The following is a 16,272-nucleotide window of genomic DNA, read 5'->3' on the forward strand; positions in this document are numbered from 1 at the left end:
TCCTCAACGAGGGTCAATTAGGAGTTGAAGACAGCCGGCGTTTGACTAAATCTCACTCTTGGGTATTGTTGGCCCGAAGCCCAGAAATGCATTTGTCCTATAGCGGCCCCGAACATACACACAGAGCATGGGGGGGGCCCAAATAGTTCCAGTTTTGTTTGATTCCCAGTACTTGTGCTAGGTCTCCAGTAATGTTGTTGTTGTTGGCGGGGGGGGGGGGTCATGCAGCTTTATCTGATGGGGAAGGGGGGCGTGCGTCACTATGTACGACCCAGCGAGAGGTCCACGCATTCAGATCTTTTATTTTAGCTGGTTAATGATGTCAGATGTCCAATTTTAGGCTTTCTGAGCATGATGTCAAAAAAAAATAAAGAGAACATGGGCTGAATGATTAGGGTTGAGAAAGAAAAAAAGTTTGTATCCAAGCCGACGTTTAGTCCTTTTTCAATCAATTTAATCAAGATCTCAAAGTTGCTTCACAACCGTAACAGTTATGATATAATAACCATGTCATGATATGATGGTATCCTGGCGTTCTCTCGTCTTCGAGCTCGACGGACAGCAGGTGGCCCAGTGCGGGCTCCCGGTCTCTATTGGTGAAGAGGAGAACCATAAAAGTGACTCCTCGTGTTCCAGGACGAGTACCTGAGCGAGGAGGTGGACGCTCGGCTGATCGAGTACGAGGACAACCGGCCCCTCCTGGACCTGTTCCTGCAGAAGCCCATGGGGATGCTCTCCCTGCTGGATGAGGAGAGCCGCTTCCCACAGGCCACCGACCAGACGCTCGTAGGCGAGTCGTCAGCTTCTTCTTCTTTGGTGGATTCACTGGTTAAAACCTTTATGTGATCTCTCCGTTACCTTTAATGGTGTTGTTACCTCTTTATTTGGGGCTTTCAAAGGGCCCGAGAGAAACGGATGAATTTGATATCGAGGGCTCTGTAATCCCTTCATGTGGGATGATTAACGTTTGTATTATTGGACACTTTAGAGAAATTCGAAAATAACCTGAAGTCCAAAAGCTTCTGGATACCCAAGAGGGTCGACCTGTGCTTTGGTATCCACCACTACGCCGGGAAGGTAAACTGATCTCTGTCTCTCGTCTCTCATAATGCACGGAAAGTTCGTTTTTTCTCTCCTTCACACACGTTTCCTCCCTTCCTCCACCGCCGAAACTCTAAAAGGTGATCTACAGCGCCGCGGGCTTCTTGGCCAAGAACAGGGACGCGCTGCCGGCCGACATCGTGCTGCTGCTGAGGTCGTCGGAAAACGAGCTCACGCGCAAGCTGGTTACGAATCCGCTCACCAAGACGGGTAACGAGGAGCGGAGTTCTTACCCGGGAACAGTTTAACGGGCTATTGCGACAACATTGAGTCCATTTATTTAGAGTTTAACGTACGGTTTTCTTTTTACTTTCGCATTGAAAATGCGGAAGGTTATGTTTTGATCGCCGTGTATTTATATTTATTTATTTATTTATTTGTATGCGTGTTATTCGCATAACAAAATAATTTGTTAACCGAATCGCATGAAATTTGGTGGGATGGTTGGTTATTATCCAGGGACCATTTGATTAGATTTTGGGATCGATCGGGTCAAAGGTCAAGGTCAAGGTCATGAAAAGGTCAAAATCTTCTTGAATCGCATGAAATTTGGTGGGATGATTGGTTATCCGGCATTCCTGCTCCTGTGGATGAAACCAATGTGTGAATAACTCCCCGACTCCTCTCGGTTTACTCCACAGGTAACCTCGCCCACACCAAGGGCAAAGGCATGAACACCATGCGCAGCCAGCGGACCCCGACGCGCTCCATCACCTTAGCCAAGGTACCTGCAGTGGCGTCTCCCCTTTACTCCTCTATTACCTCCGCCTGAGAAGATGTTCAATCTATTTTTATTTTGTTTACCTTCTTACTGTCAGAGCCAGAAACCGCTCCTGATTTAACTTTCAGCCTCTCTTGTCTTTCCAGCTTCTTCAATTCTAACCTCTGTTTCGTCTCTTTTTTCTTCTTCTCCACATCTTTATCGTCTCTATCGTAAAAGATGGGAGTGCTAACCTTGTACAATTCTTTCTCCTTTAGCGAGGTAATCGGCATATTTTCATATAGCATTCTACCCCCTTTAGATCTGCTTTAAATGTACATACTGTATAACAAACGTAGTGGTTCGTATATCTGTTCAGTGAAAGATGAATCTTGTGTAGGTCATGTGTCATTTTTTACAGTTCATGCAAAAATAGGTATTTTCTATTGAGGGCCCTTTTATCTCGAATTTAAAAAATAAAGTCGAAATTTCTTTTTTCTTTCTCAACATTTCGACTTTATTCTCAAAATGCAAAAAATTGTGGTTTCATTTAGTTGACATATTAGTTAAAGTTCTTAATTATATCATTTGATCACTCCATGAATATTAAAAATGTATAATATATGAAAGTATATAATGCCGTCCATGTTTTTAGAAATAAAATGATGTATAAATATCGTAAAAATTACATACACTGAATAGGGTTCAATAAAAATAAACTGACAAATATTACCATGAAACTTCCCCAGTTGATTACTCGCATGAAGACACTTATTATGTGTATTGCAAGTTTCACAGTTGAAATGTTGTGTTTAAATATGCAAATTAGACATTATCTAATGCTATCTTTTCGGGAATTTAGAAGAAATCTACGGACGCAAATAAGCAAACTTGTAAAATAAACACCTTAATATGCATTTTTTTAAATGTCCTTTATGTCTATAGACTATAAATAGCACCAAAAAAAATGAATTGACCAATGAAGGAAAATGATGTTTTCGCCTGAGATGTCCCGTCCTTAAAACGATTCCTTGAGAAAAGTGTTAAAATGTAAATTTTTGCATTGGCAGCATTCAACAATCAGTCCGATTGTCGAGACCTCCCTCGGCTCGAGGCCATTTGCTCGCCCAAAAGCAACTGACAGAAGCTACGTTAACGAACAGCGTTTGCTGATTTCCATTCATCTGCATAATGTTAGAGAGAAAGCTCATCAAAGGCTTCGCTAGAAACCGGTTCCCCCTCGGGGGCGACGGCGCTGACAATTAGACGTGGAGCTTGTTAACGTGTGACAAAACATGTGCAGGTTAATACATATGTCCATGTATGTAGCATTCTGTGTTGTCTTCTTTAGCACATAGCTGATTAGAGCAGTTTTAAAGCAAATAGTTGTCGTTTGATTTTTTATTTGAGAGCCTTTTTGAAGTTGTAGCTTCAGACCACTTGTATTTACGCAGATAGTAGACTTGATTCTAGTTTTATTTAAATTTGTTTGCGTCTCTTTTGCAGTCTTCTCGAGATATAAAGATCGTCCCCGAAGAGAAACGCGTGCGTCCTCTCGATGACGCGGTACAAACGGTGACTGTAGATACAGAAAGCTTAAAATATGACCTGCAGCCCACCTTTTAGAGACGAGGCTCACCCGGGTGGGCTTCGGTCGACCCCGTTTATGCTCGAACGTGATCATTGGGGGTCTACGTCGTCCTCTTATTATGCTCCAGCTGAAGTGTTCCCTCCCACCTCGTGAAGTAGTGCGTAAAGATTTATGTCTGCAGAGAAACGCACAGTCGGCCATGAATTACGGGGGATTTCTGACCAGTTTTGGTGTTTGCTTATTCAGCCGGGTGAAGCTGGAGACGCCCCGTACCACCCGAGAGAAACCACCAACATGAGAACCCAGACGGTGGCCTCCTACTTCAGGGTACGTCTTCACACTTAGGCTCTCTCGCTTTTTCTTAACAACATTGTCACAAAAACCCTCTAAAGTCCAGGTTATGTAGTGTTACTGTCTCTTTAATATTACATCATTTATTTGCTTTGTTACCTTCGCATTGAAAATGCGGAAGGTTATGTTTTGATCGCCGTGTATTTATTTATTTATTTATTTATATATTTGTATGCGTGTTATTCGCATAACAAAAAAAGTTTTCAACCGAATCGCATGAAACTTGGTGGGATGATTGGTTATTATCCGGGGACCATTTGATTAGATTTTGGGCTCGATCGGGTCAAAGGTCAAGGTCATGGAAAGGTCTAAATCTTTTTTTTTTACCATAGCACGGTCAATTTCTATCCAATTGGCATGCAACTAATGCCAACATGTTCATAATTCAATGCCCAATCTTGTGATATGCGAAGGTATGCGCTCTACCGAGTGCCCATTCTAGTTTATTTATTTATTTATTTGTATGCATGTTATTCTTACCTTCGCATTGAAAATGCGGAAGGTTATGTTTTGATCGCCGTGTATTTATTCATTTATTCATTTATTTATTTATTTATATATTTATATATTTGTATGCGTGTTATTCGCATAACAAAAAAAGTTTTAAACAGAATCGCATGAAACTTGGTGGGATTATTGGTTATTATCCGGGGACCATTTGATTAGATTTTGGGATCAATCGGGTCAACGGTCAAGGTCATGGATAGGTCAAAATCATTTTTTTTACCATAGCATGGTCAATTTGTATCCAATTGGCAACTAATGCCAAAATGTTCATAATTCAATGCCCAATCTTGTGATATACGAAGGTATGCGCTCTACCGAGTGCCCATTCTAGTTTTTATTGCTTTTGCTTCTGTGTATTTTTACCATGTAAAGTGCCATCGAGTACCTCTTAAAGAGCTCTTCCCCTCTCTAGTACTCTCTGATGGACCTGCTGTCCAAGATGGTGGCGGGCCAGCCTCACTTCGTCCGCTGCATCAAACCAAACAATGACCGCCAAGCCAACAAGTTCGACCGGGAGAAGGTCCTGGTCCAGCTGCGGTACACCGGCGTGCTGGAGACCGCCAAGATCAGACGGCAGGGCTACTCCCACCGCATCCAGTTCGCCAGCTTCATCAAGAGGTCAGCCGGCGTCACCGTGTCGTGTGTGTGTGTGTGTGTGGGAGACGTATCAGCGCTCCAGCTGATGAGCCTCACTGTTACAGGTATTACATGGTGGCGTTCCACGCTCAAGAGGAGCCGCCCGTGTCTCAAGAAACGTGCGCCACCATTCTAGAGAAGGCCAAGCTGGAGCACTGGGCCATGGGCAAGACCAAGGTGAGTGACGGACAGGACTGTCATCCAGTTAGTTGGACACGACGTTCCCCGATTTAATTGTTCAGTAATAAGAGGGTCAGAACTCATGTAGAAATAGGTTGTGTCCATGGAGGAGCATGGGCGGGAAGGAGTCCCCTTGGCAGCCGTTGGTTTTATATGTTGTGTCACACTCTGGCGACAGTGAGAGGGAGAATGCCACGACACCTGTGATCAAGCCCGAAAAGTCTCTGTTTAAGTGTCACTGAGCAACAACATGGGGCCAAGTTTGACCAAAGTGAAGCAAAGGGTTTTACAAAAGGAACAGAGACAGAATGTCATGCCGATCCCTTGCTGGCTTCCCATTGGCTTCCTACTGGCTTCCCACTGGCTTCCTATTGGCTTTCCACTGGCTTCCTATTGGCTTCCTACTGGCTTCCCACTGGCTTTCCACTGGCTTCCCACTGACTTCCCACTGGCTTCCCACTGGCTTCCTATTGGCTTCCCACTGGCTTCCTATTGGCTTTCCACTGGCTTTCCACTGGCTTCCTATTGGCTTCCTACTGGCTTCCCACTGGCTTCCTATTGGCTTCCCACTGGCTTTCCACTGGCTTCCTATTGGCTTCCCACTGGCTTCCCACTGGCTTTCCACTGGCTTTCCACTGGCTTCCTATTGGCTTCCCACTGGCTTTCCATTGGCTTCCTATTGGCTTCCCACTGGCTTTCCATTGGCTTCCTTTTGGCTTCCCACTGGCTTTCCATTGGCTTCCTACTGGCTTCCCACTGGCTTCCTATTGGATTCCCACTGGCTTCCTATTGGCTTTCCACTGGCCTCCCACTGGCTTCCCATTTACTGCACACTGGCTTCCCAGGTGGCTCTCCTGTAATTTGCTGTTCCAATGCCGTATTAGCAACTAAACAGGTAAAACAGATCCAAGTTGACAAAGTCTTGTGTGTCTCAGGTGTTCCTGAAGTACTACCACGTGGAGCAGCTGAACCTGATGGTGCAGCAGATCACCAAGAGGGTCGTTCTGCTGCAGGCGTACGTCCGAGGCTGGATGGGAGCCAAGCGATACCGGCGGATACTGAAGGATCGAGAGCAGAGCGCTCTGGTGCTGCAGTCAGGTTAATAAAGACTCGACTGCAACGCGGAGCAGCCGTCCCGATGTTTTTTTTATGCCAATTCATGCTTTAAATTATTTCCATTTGCACTCTCCAGCTTACAGGGGTCATAAGGTTCGGAAGAGGGCGGCTGACGACAAAAGCAAAGCGAAGCAGGAGGCCTTCACCGTCCAGTTTCAGGCCGGTAAGAACAAGCTGAGGTGGAAGCGGACACACTCTAACGTTGGCGTGTGTGTTTGTGTGTGTGTCACATCGGTTTACACTTCTCTTGTCGCCTTCTTCAGCTTGCAGGGGCTACCTTGTGAGAAAGAAATACAAGGAGTTGGTAGATGAGAAGAACAAAGCTGCAACCAAGATTCAGGCTCGCTACAGAGGCCACAAGGAAAGGAAAAGCTTCAAGAGAAAACGGTATGAAGGAGAGAATATTTTACGGAATAAAACACTGGAACTTACGTCTTTTTTTTAAACAAATTGTCATTTGTAGGGAAGAGAAAGAGAAAGAGAATGCAGAGAAGGCCGTGAAAGAAGGAGAGGGAGAGACTCCTGAATCGGAGAAGCTCCCAGAAGATGGAAATCTCCCTCCTGCAGTCGAGGGAGCGGCTAACGAGGAAGTTGAAACAAAGGCGGCCGTGGTTCTGCAGAGCAACTTCAGGGGCTACAAAGAGAGGAAAAAGTTTAAGGAGAGAAAGAAGACGTTGGCCGGGGACGAGCTGGAGTTGCCGCCGGATGCGGCCGCGGAAGGAGAAAGTGGGGGAGAGCCTACCGGAAAGGAGGAGGAGAAGACGGACGCTAAACCAGAGGGGAACGACAAAGATGAAAGTACGTGTGAAGCCGAGGAGAACAAAGACAGCGATCACACGCAGGTGCCGGAAGACGAGGAGAAACCCGAAGTGTCGGAGGAAGAGGTGGTCGATGCGGCGGACGCTGGGAAAGCAGAGGAGGACGGGAAGAAGGACGAGAAGGAGGAGGAGAAAGAAGCAGAAAGCGCTGCGGCGGGAGAGGTTGTGAACGTGGAAGAAGAAACCAAGGCGGCCACCGTCATCCAGAGTAACTTCAGAGGTCACAAAGAGAGGAAGAGGTTGCAGGAAGAAGGAAAGCTCCCGGCTAAGAAACAGAAAGCGGAAAGTCCCCCTGGGGAAAAAGAAGAAGAAGAAGTGCCCACAGAGAGTAGCGCCGCGGGCGAGGAAGAGCTTCCCAAAGTTGAAACGCCACCAGAGGAAGTCGGCACCAAAGAGGAAGAGGAATCGACGAAAGCTGGAGATGCGGCGGGCGATGCGGCGGGCGATCCCTCGAGTGACGTCGGGTCCGGAGTCCAAGAGGAGGAGGCCAGAGCGGCCGTGGTGATTCAGAGCAACTTCCGAGGCCACAAGGAGCGCAAGCGACTCGAGGAGGAAGGGAAGATCCCGAAGAAGACGAAGAAGAAGGAGGGGGAGGAGGAGAAAGAAGTAATGCCAGAACCTCCGAAAGAAGATGGAGAAAAACCGGCAGAGCCGACGGAGGGATCGGCGGAGGAATCCACGGCGGACGCTTCCGTGGAGATCTCGGGGGGTCCGGAGGAGGAAAGGGCCGCCACTGTCATTCAGAGTAACTTCAGAGGCCACCGGGACCGGAAGAAACTGAGAGCCGAGAAAGAAACGCAAAAGGACGCGGAGGGTGAAGCTGCCGAGGGAGAAGCTGCCGAGGGAGCCGCGGAAGAGGAAACCAAAGAGGAGACCAAAGAGGAGACCAAAGAGGAGGCCGAAGAAAAGGCCGGGGAGGAGGCCGTGGATGTTGAGGACGTGACGATAGAGCATAAAGAGGAGACGGACGCGGAAAAAGAGAGACTGGAGGAGGAGGAGGCCGCGGTGAAGATCCAGAGCAACTTCAGAGGCTACAAGGAGAGAAAGAACCTCAAGGCCAACAAGCAAACAGTGCGGACAGAAGCTGCGCGACTGGAGAGCTTCTCCAAGCAGGTAACGTCTAATATGTCATCTAAATGACTCCCCATCACCTTCTCCGACTCGTATAATCTGCTTTTTTTCGCTCTTCCAAATCAATCCAAATCTCTTCAACAGGTATCCAAAACGTCTCAGGACTTCGTGGCCCTGCAGCGGAAGTTGAACGAGATCATCCAGGCCCATCAATCAAACCCCGAGAACAACGGTATGTTCGTGAGAGGAAAAGCCAACGCTCCCCGGAATCACCACTCAAGTAAGATGATCGAGATTGGCTCAGAGAAAAGAAATCAGATTGTAAAGCCGAGAATGTATTTCGTAAAAGTCGGCGCCCATCAATGTGCATTCAGATAATTAAGAAAAACAGCTTTTCCTGTCCGGGGACGACGATTATCTTTTCTTTTGCTCTATCCATCCTTCACATATTGCTATAAATATAAATTACTCTCAAGACTCGATTGGAAATAAACAGGATACGAGGCAGGAATTGCTACCGTTTCAGTATGTATTGTTTCAAAGTTAAAGGTTAAAGGTTTTCTTCACCATCTTCTAACAGAATAAGTCGATGTTGTCGGCGTTCTCTTTTCCCCTCATCGCGATCTTTCGATTAGATCGGGAAAATCCTCGGAAAGTGTCATCGGGAGTTATATTTGATTTGCACAGATGACAGGTGTGATTACAGGTGACGGGTGTAATTACAGGTGTAATTACAGGTGACAGGTGATAGGTGTAATTGCTTTCCGGGCTGCGAGCGGCGAAGTGAAAGTTCAACGTGTTAGCAAAACGGAGCTGGCGGCTAAAAATGTCACCGTCGTCGTGGCTTCGGGTGTCTCGAAAAGATGATCTAATAATGACGTAATAATGTCAACGATTGCCTTTTATTAGCCGCCGTAGAGTTTATCCCGCCACTTGTCTGATCTTCGGTGAAAATAAAGAGTGTCGGCTTAAATACAATACCTTTGTGTTTCCAGGGTTTATGCTAAACTACGCGCTTGAAATTAACCACGCAGAGTGATATTGATCGTTTCCTAAAATGTCCAACTCCCTTTAATTGTAATTACCTTACTTGCAGTTTGCTTTTAGATCTGCTTCTGTCTCACTTTATATTCACGGCAAACATAGAAATAAGAGTACACACACACACACACACACACACACACACACACACACACACACACACACACACACACACATTACTCAACAGTCCTGAACAGAACAAGGTTCATTTGATCTGGGCATGTTTGCCCTTTACAGGCTTTTCTTGATGCCTGAGGTAAAGCAGAATAAATTATCCGCGTTATTTCCAACGGCTACTGCAACTCACGATTAAATTACACTTCCGCAGCCCCCCCCCCGCCGGGTCATTTCCTCCATCAACAGTCGTAAGCTGTCAAATTCATCGACGCAATAAACCTCAGAATCATTTGTGACGCACACAATGAAAGCAGAGCGTTGCTCTTCATGGGAAAGGTCGTCAAATGTCGACTCGCGTTTTTTCAACAATTATGGCGGGAATTAATAAGAGGGCGTGAGAAATCGGCTCGCGTCGTTTTGAGCGATACGGGATGACCTTCTGATGAAGTTGTTCAACGATATTTCAAACTTTTCCCCTCCTTTACCTGAGAGCTTTCCGCACATGACGGATCGCTTCCTCTTCTTGGAGGAACAGCGATTGATAACGAGCGGCACGCAAAGGTCGTCGTAATATTTTCATAATCGCAATTACAATCATGCGCCCAAAGAGGAATATTGTAACGTGATGATAGATTACGACACACCCATGCATGAGGGTGTTATGCATGACACACCCCTCAAGCTCTTTTGATGTCCAGTACAACGCTTGGGGCATTACTGCGACATGGGATCGGCTCAAAGTTACAGGACACTTTGTGTCAAAAGGTTCTTTCACATAATCTCTTTTGGAACAATCCAACTGGCGGGCCTTAGGGTTAAACCGCAGCATGTGTGGAGGGCAGTTCAATAAGCACAGCAGAATCAAAGGTCAGCGCGGTGCCACATCGCACTCGATAGTTCCTCTGCCACGTCGGTTATGACCCCGCTGCTGGGCATGATGGTCAGCCTCAAAGTGATGCTGTGCATTTGTTTTTTAAATAACGCCAACCGGGAGCTTGTGTAGCTTTTGTCCGAACGTCTTCTAAAGTATTATCAGAATGTCGAAGAAAGAAAACACCAGATAACTTCACATCTTGTTGTGAAAAGTCACAATCTCGAAGATCTCTGTTTTGTTCTCTTTAGCGCCCTCTCTGGCGATAAGTGGTAAATGCAGGTGTGTTTTTGATGAATGTCTTTGTTATACGTCTTGGGATCGGTTCGTAGTCATACTTCTTTTCTTTATTTGTACTGATGAAGAGCATTTTAACTTGTGAAAAAGCAGCTGTAGTTCATAATGCGAGAAATCTGTTCAGTTCAGAACTGCTTCTAATGTGTGGTTGTGTGCTCTGTTCTTATTGTTTTTATAGTAATAGTAGTTATTTTTATTGTATCGCCTTTTAGGATGTTTTAAATATGTTATGTCATGTGTCTTTGAGTATGTTGAAAAGCTATTTAAATTAAATGCATTATTATTATTATGAAATCCATCACAGAAAAGATAGAACTATATTGTATTCCCATAATTCATGCTATGAATGGGATGAATCATAAACTCGCTCTAATGGCTCGGATAAAATAAAATGAAGGGGATGATTCATAAACTCTCTAAACTCTCAATATATAGCGACACTTTTACGCCTCTTAGCCAAAATACACCTAATAAGAAAATCTGACCACTCAAGTGAAAAGCTACAATAAACTGAATATTGCAGATGTTTAATTTTCATATTTGACCTGGAACAGGAATCATTACGCCAGTCAATGTAAAAAACACTTTCTAATGTTTCCAACAGTCGCTGCAGCCGACAAGAGACAGTCGAGGACCCCCCGCCGGACCCAGCAGCCAAAGACCCTGAACACACCAGAGGACTCCACCTATTACAACCTGATTCATGTGAGTCAGAGAGAGAGCATGGATTTCAGATGCAGTCACAAAGGAGCCGTGCTGACAGTCGTCATGTGACGTCGTGACTACCTCCCCATCTATCGGCTGCCACAATGCTGTATTGATCGGATATTTATTTATTTTCTTTTTGTGGTAAAGAGTTTCTTTTGTACATTTGACAAATACTTTTAAATGTTCTTTTTCAATATTTCATGGTTTCAGCGAACAACAGCACAAAATAGCTCTTAAGATTTGTTTAGTGCCGTCACTTCCATGTAGTTGACGTAGTTATATACTGTATAATGCATCTAATCAATAATTTAATCAGTTAATAATGGAGACATTAATACACTATTGTTTCTCAACATGATGATTGATTATTTGATTATCCGTTTAAGTATGATCGCATGTATTGGAGCAAAAATACACTGAGGATATTTAATGCAATTCTTTCATATATTAGAAATGCTTTTATTAATTGAGAAACTAAGCAGTGGTTAAAAATATTGGTTCACAACCCTCCAAGGTGTCAAATTAAAAACCAGATAAGTATAAACAGGATAGGCTGAAAAGAAATAGTCTGAATCATGAAGTCAAGTTTCTTTCTTCACTTTAACCGAGAAAATAGTTTAACATTTTTTTTCCTGCCAGCTTGTATTGGCCACGTTTCGCATTGTCTGGAGCCGAAGATAAGCGTTGGCACGTTATAGGAATATACTTTAAAACGGCCGTTAAATGATCACAATGTCGTAATTAATTTGGAAAAGACGTCTTCAAGTAATAAAAAAAAACACCCAACGGGCATTAAAAAAATGTTTGTCCAGATTAATAATTTGTATTGAATGTTTCTGTCTTCACACAGCTTCTCTAATACTTCAAAACGCACATAGAAATATGTCAATGGAAACATTTTGTCACGGGGCGGTTAGGGTGGACCCAATAGCACGAATAATGATCTTTACTCAGAGTATCGTCAGGAACGGAACAGACAGAAATATATAAATACAATGTGAAACGCTCGAGGGTTTGGTCGGAAAGACACAAGACAATCTGGCAGAGGACAAACGCAAGTGAGGGGATGGAAGTAGATGGGGACTAACGAGGGAATGAGCAACAGGTGAGATGGGCATGAGGACCAGGTGAAGGGAATGAGGGACTAACGAGGGAGTGATCAGAGGCAGGTGAGAGAACAGTTGAAGGGAGTTGGACTGACGAGATGGGAAGCAAGATCTGGAATGACGTGATAGTGAATGACAGGATGAAAACAACTAATAAAAGGAAGGTGTGCAGCTGAACTGTTACACATTTGCGACCGCTGTTTGTCCAACCATCTAGAGCTCTGGAGGAAAAGTCAGAGAATCACTAAAGTCTCGAGGGTTCGTCCTCTGGGAACCATGAATATCAGAACAAAGCAAAACAATCCATCTGGTAGTCGGCTGCTAACCTGGATAAAATCCCTCTTTGTATAACTGGTCACGGCTGATAAACAAATCCTTTAACCCTCCTGTTACATTTAGAGTCAATTTGACCCCATTCAATGTTTAATGTCGGTGTTCTTTGGGGTCAATTTGACCCCAGGCTGTTTTTCACTGTGTCAAACATATAAGAAATATCAACTTTTTAATATATTTAAAGGGCTATATAGGTAGTCAACAAACAAACATAAAGTACCTCACACTTAAACTTGGGAAACAATATTAATTCTAATAATTTTCTGGAGGTTTTAATTGATGGGGTCAAATTGACCCCGAGGGTAAAATATGTTAGTAAATGTGAAGGTAACAAAGGCCCAACAGTCTTGACTTTTATAGAGTTAAGAGACAAACATGTTGGGAACCACTGCTCTAAATCCACTTTCTGTTGCTTTTCCTGAACACGTTTGATTGACACGCAGTTATCTGTGCTCTGTTTCTCTTCCACCCAGCGGTCCGTCCAGGATGATAAACGCAACTCCAGGAAAGAGGGGTGAGTATTCACAACCTAAATCCAGCAACCCATCACTCCTGTTTTTTAAGCGGTTGGCCGACTGCCACCGACTGCTCGCCGCTATACGTGCGTCCTCTGTGGCGATAAATATCCTCGGTTGCAACCCCTGAATATATTTACATTTCACGTCGGGCATCAGAAATATTAGTGCGGAGGTGTAAGGTGTTAAAAAGGTGAGCGTAACCGCCCAGAGAGAGGGGGTGAAGATAGAGCCATAGGGCTGTACAAGAGTACTTTATCACAGCAGTCTGAAGACACACACACACACACACACACACACACACACGCACACACACACACACACGCACAGTGCTGAACATCAAGGGTGATCATTTGTAAGCAGATAAATAAAGCCGGCGATGGACAGGAGCAGTTTACATGCATCATTAAGGATGAGAAGGTCAACAGGAAAGATGGCATCCCCGGCTGAAGCTGATGGAGGAGGAGGAGGAGGAGGAGGGCTGAAGAGTGAAGAGTAGACAAAGGGGATGTTAGTAAACGAGAGGAAGGGCGGACATAAAGAGAAATATAGGGCGGCGGAGTTCATCAGTAACAGTGACAGAGAGCCACAGATATTTTATTGCCCATAGTAAAGCTATTTTTGTTTTTTTGTACCCTCTATTTATAAAGTCATAAACTAAAGTTTGGGACGGATTCAATACAAAAGTCGATCGCTAACGTCTCCCAGAATGGAAGATGTGTAACCAGAGTGTGTAAGTTGTCATGTAACCATCAACGGATCAAATGTTCTTCTCCACAAGGCCACTATTGTCATAACCATCCGAGCGTCACTTCAGTATTACGGGGTAATCAATGTTCGGCATTGATCCATTTGGCCGCCGACGTCTTGACTGTTTTATGCGTCCAGTGAAATGAAGTGTCCATATTTGGACATATGAGGAGCGACCTGTCAATCACAGTAGCCCCGCCCTAAAAGCATCCCCTGCTTTATGGTCTGTTTGACTCTAAATTACCATAATTTACTAAATGATGACATCATGCTGTATAGAAGAAGACTTGGAGCTAGAGACTGAGACATAAACTCATGTTTACAATGTTTACTGATGGAATACATCAAGAGAGGAGTAGAGTCATTATATAGACTTATATACAACCAGAGGAGTCGCCCCCTGGTGGTCAGGAGAGAGAATGATGCAGCTTTAACACATGACACGTAGACTTCTATACAACCAGAGGAGTCACCCCCTGGTGGTCAGTCCAGAGAATGCAGCTTTAACACATGAAGCATAGACTTCTATACAACCAGAGGAATCGCCCTCTGGTGGTCAGGAGAGAGAATGCAGCTTTAACACATGAAGCATAGACTTCTATACAACCAGAGGAGTCGCCCCCTGGTGGTCAGTCCAGAGAATGCAGCTTTAACACATGAAGCATATACTTCTATACAACCAGAGGAGTCGCCCCCTGGTGGTCAGTCCAGAGAATGCAGCTTTAACACATGAAGCATAGACTTCTATACAACCAGAGGAGTCGCCCCCTGGTGGTCAGGAGAGAGAATGCAGCTTTAACACATGAAGCATAGACTTCTATACAACCAGAGGAGTCGGCCCCTTGTGGTCAGGAGAGAGAATGCAAGATTTAAGACTGCACTTGCGTCTCGAACTACAGTTTTAAGGTCATAAGGTCATTAGAGCAACTCCAGCCTCGAACTCATCAAGAGTTTCCTGGAGAGAGAAGCGTCCGATGCTGCAGCGCCGTCGTCATGAAGACATTGACTTCCATTAGCGGCCCTCTGGTATATTAGTAATGGCGTGAACCGTATTGATCTCCGTGTGGAAGCTGTTTTTCTCAGTTCCGTTCATTTGGAGGTCAGAGCGAAGGTCAAGCCGAGCCGCTTGATAACTTGCGTACCAGCTCGTCGGCTTCACAGTTACGATAGCAGGTGTATATTTGCCTTCCTGTCTGCATCCCTTCGCTCTGCGCTCCAGGCCAGGACAGCTGCCGGACGTGGACGACCAAGACTACCAGCCGCTGCCCTACAGCAGTTCGGACCCCTGCATCTCCACCGAGGAGCCGGCGGCGCCCGGCGGCGTGCCCGAGAGGAGGCCGTCCATCGCGAGGAGAGGCTCCGTGGACGGCGGTCAGGCGGCGGAGCAGACGCCACCGGCTGCCGCCGCCGGTAAACCGCCCAGAGAGAGGGCCGTCACTGAACCCGGGCCTCGCACCCTTGAGAGGTAAGGCCTCGCCCTCTGCTGGGTGGGTCTGATTTTTTTTTTTTAAAGAATCTGAAAGACGGCTTCATAGCAGAGAGGTCATAGGTTTTGACCTCTGTGTTGGTGCGTCCGGTCAATCATGTCCATCAATCAGCCGTGTTATTACTATAGTTTCGGCTCCTCATGTCAGCTGGGAGTGAACTTCCTGTTGAGGAGGCCCGGTGTCCCAGAACGATGTTTAACACCCAGAATACCCTTTATTATGTTATCTTGGCCATCTTTTAGAGGGTGGAGCTAAACACGACTCCACGCTGAAGAAGACGTTTTTAAATGACCAAACCGTTGCGAAATGACTTTGAAAGGGTCGAAGTTCAAAGACTGACACCCAGGTCTGAGACCTGTCAATCACCTTGTAGCCCCGCCCTAAAGCATAATTTTGCTTCATGGTCTTTTTTTTATTACTCTACATGAACATCATGTTGTTTTGAAGAAAACTTAAAACTAGACATTTAAAAAAAAATGTTTACTGACTCAATAAATCAAGAGAAAAGTAGTCATTTTCTCATAGACTTCTATACCACTAGAGGAGTCGCCCCCTGGTGGTCAGTAGAGAGAACGCACATTTTAAGACCGGAAGTTGCCGCCTGGCTCGTAAAAACGTAATAATTCAGTCAGAGAACCCTGGTGGCCATTTGGGAGAATGCAGGTCTTCAGCATTAATTGGCTTCACTTTTCAGAGCCGGAGGTTGACGCATTTTAATGGATAAGAAGATGGAAAAAACTGAGTTATCCCCATGATAGCATTATTATAATGACCTTGTTAAGAGAACGTTATGTGTGGAGTTTTAAATATTGTATTGCCTTGAATTAATTAAAGAGGAATTGTGGATGGATTTCACAAACCTGCAAATGATGGACCTCAAACATTGTGTATTTTAGCCTCACATCTTTCTTTAGAAATCAACTCTTTTCACACCCAGAAAAAAAGTGACAAATATACAAGTACATATTTCATGTGT

General features: G+C 45.0%; 1 protein-coding gene across 8 annotated transcripts in view; it reads left to right on the plus strand.

Annotated features, from left to right (window-relative positions):
- The window catches only part of myo3a (myosin IIIA), a 51,681-nt gene that overhangs the window by 34,699 nt on the left and 710 nt on the right, over window positions 1-16,272 (plus strand). For 2 of the 8 annotated variants that reach the window (XM_056434465.1, XM_056434472.1), the window contains 17 exons: window positions 637-790; window positions 989-1,077; window positions 1,182-1,311; window positions 1,743-1,825; window positions 2,042-2,083; window positions 3,308-3,376; window positions 3,639-3,719; window positions 4,663-4,868; window positions 4,952-5,063; window positions 5,987-6,164; window positions 6,259-6,345; window positions 6,446-6,569; window positions 6,646-8,113; window positions 8,216-8,351; window positions 11,002-11,102; window positions 13,018-13,058; window positions 15,029-15,274. In XM_056434465.1, the coding sequence (XP_056290440.1) occupies window positions 637-790; window positions 989-1,077; window positions 1,182-1,311; window positions 1,743-1,825; window positions 2,042-2,083; window positions 3,308-3,376; window positions 3,639-3,719; window positions 4,663-4,868; window positions 4,952-5,063; window positions 5,987-6,164; window positions 6,259-6,345; window positions 6,446-6,569; window positions 6,646-8,113; window positions 8,216-8,351; window positions 11,002-11,102; window positions 13,018-13,058; window positions 15,029-15,274 (3,347 nt within the window). The remainder of the gene's footprint in view (window positions 1-636; window positions 791-988; window positions 1,078-1,181; window positions 1,312-1,742; window positions 1,826-2,041; window positions 2,084-3,307; window positions 3,377-3,638; window positions 3,720-4,662; window positions 4,869-4,951; window positions 5,064-5,986; window positions 6,165-6,258; window positions 6,346-6,445; window positions 6,570-6,645; window positions 8,114-8,215; window positions 8,352-11,001; window positions 11,103-13,017; window positions 13,059-15,028; window positions 15,275-16,272) is intronic. The other 6 variants (XM_056434467.1, XM_056434466.1, XM_056434468.1 and 3 more) reach the window with 6 other exon arrangements.

This window comes from Pseudoliparis swirei, chromosome 16 (assembly GCF_029220125.1).
Source record: "Pseudoliparis swirei isolate HS2019 ecotype Mariana Trench chromosome 16, NWPU_hadal_v1, whole genome shotgun sequence".
NCBI classification, from domain to species: domain Eukaryota; kingdom Metazoa; phylum Chordata; class Actinopteri; order Perciformes; family Liparidae; genus Pseudoliparis; species Pseudoliparis swirei.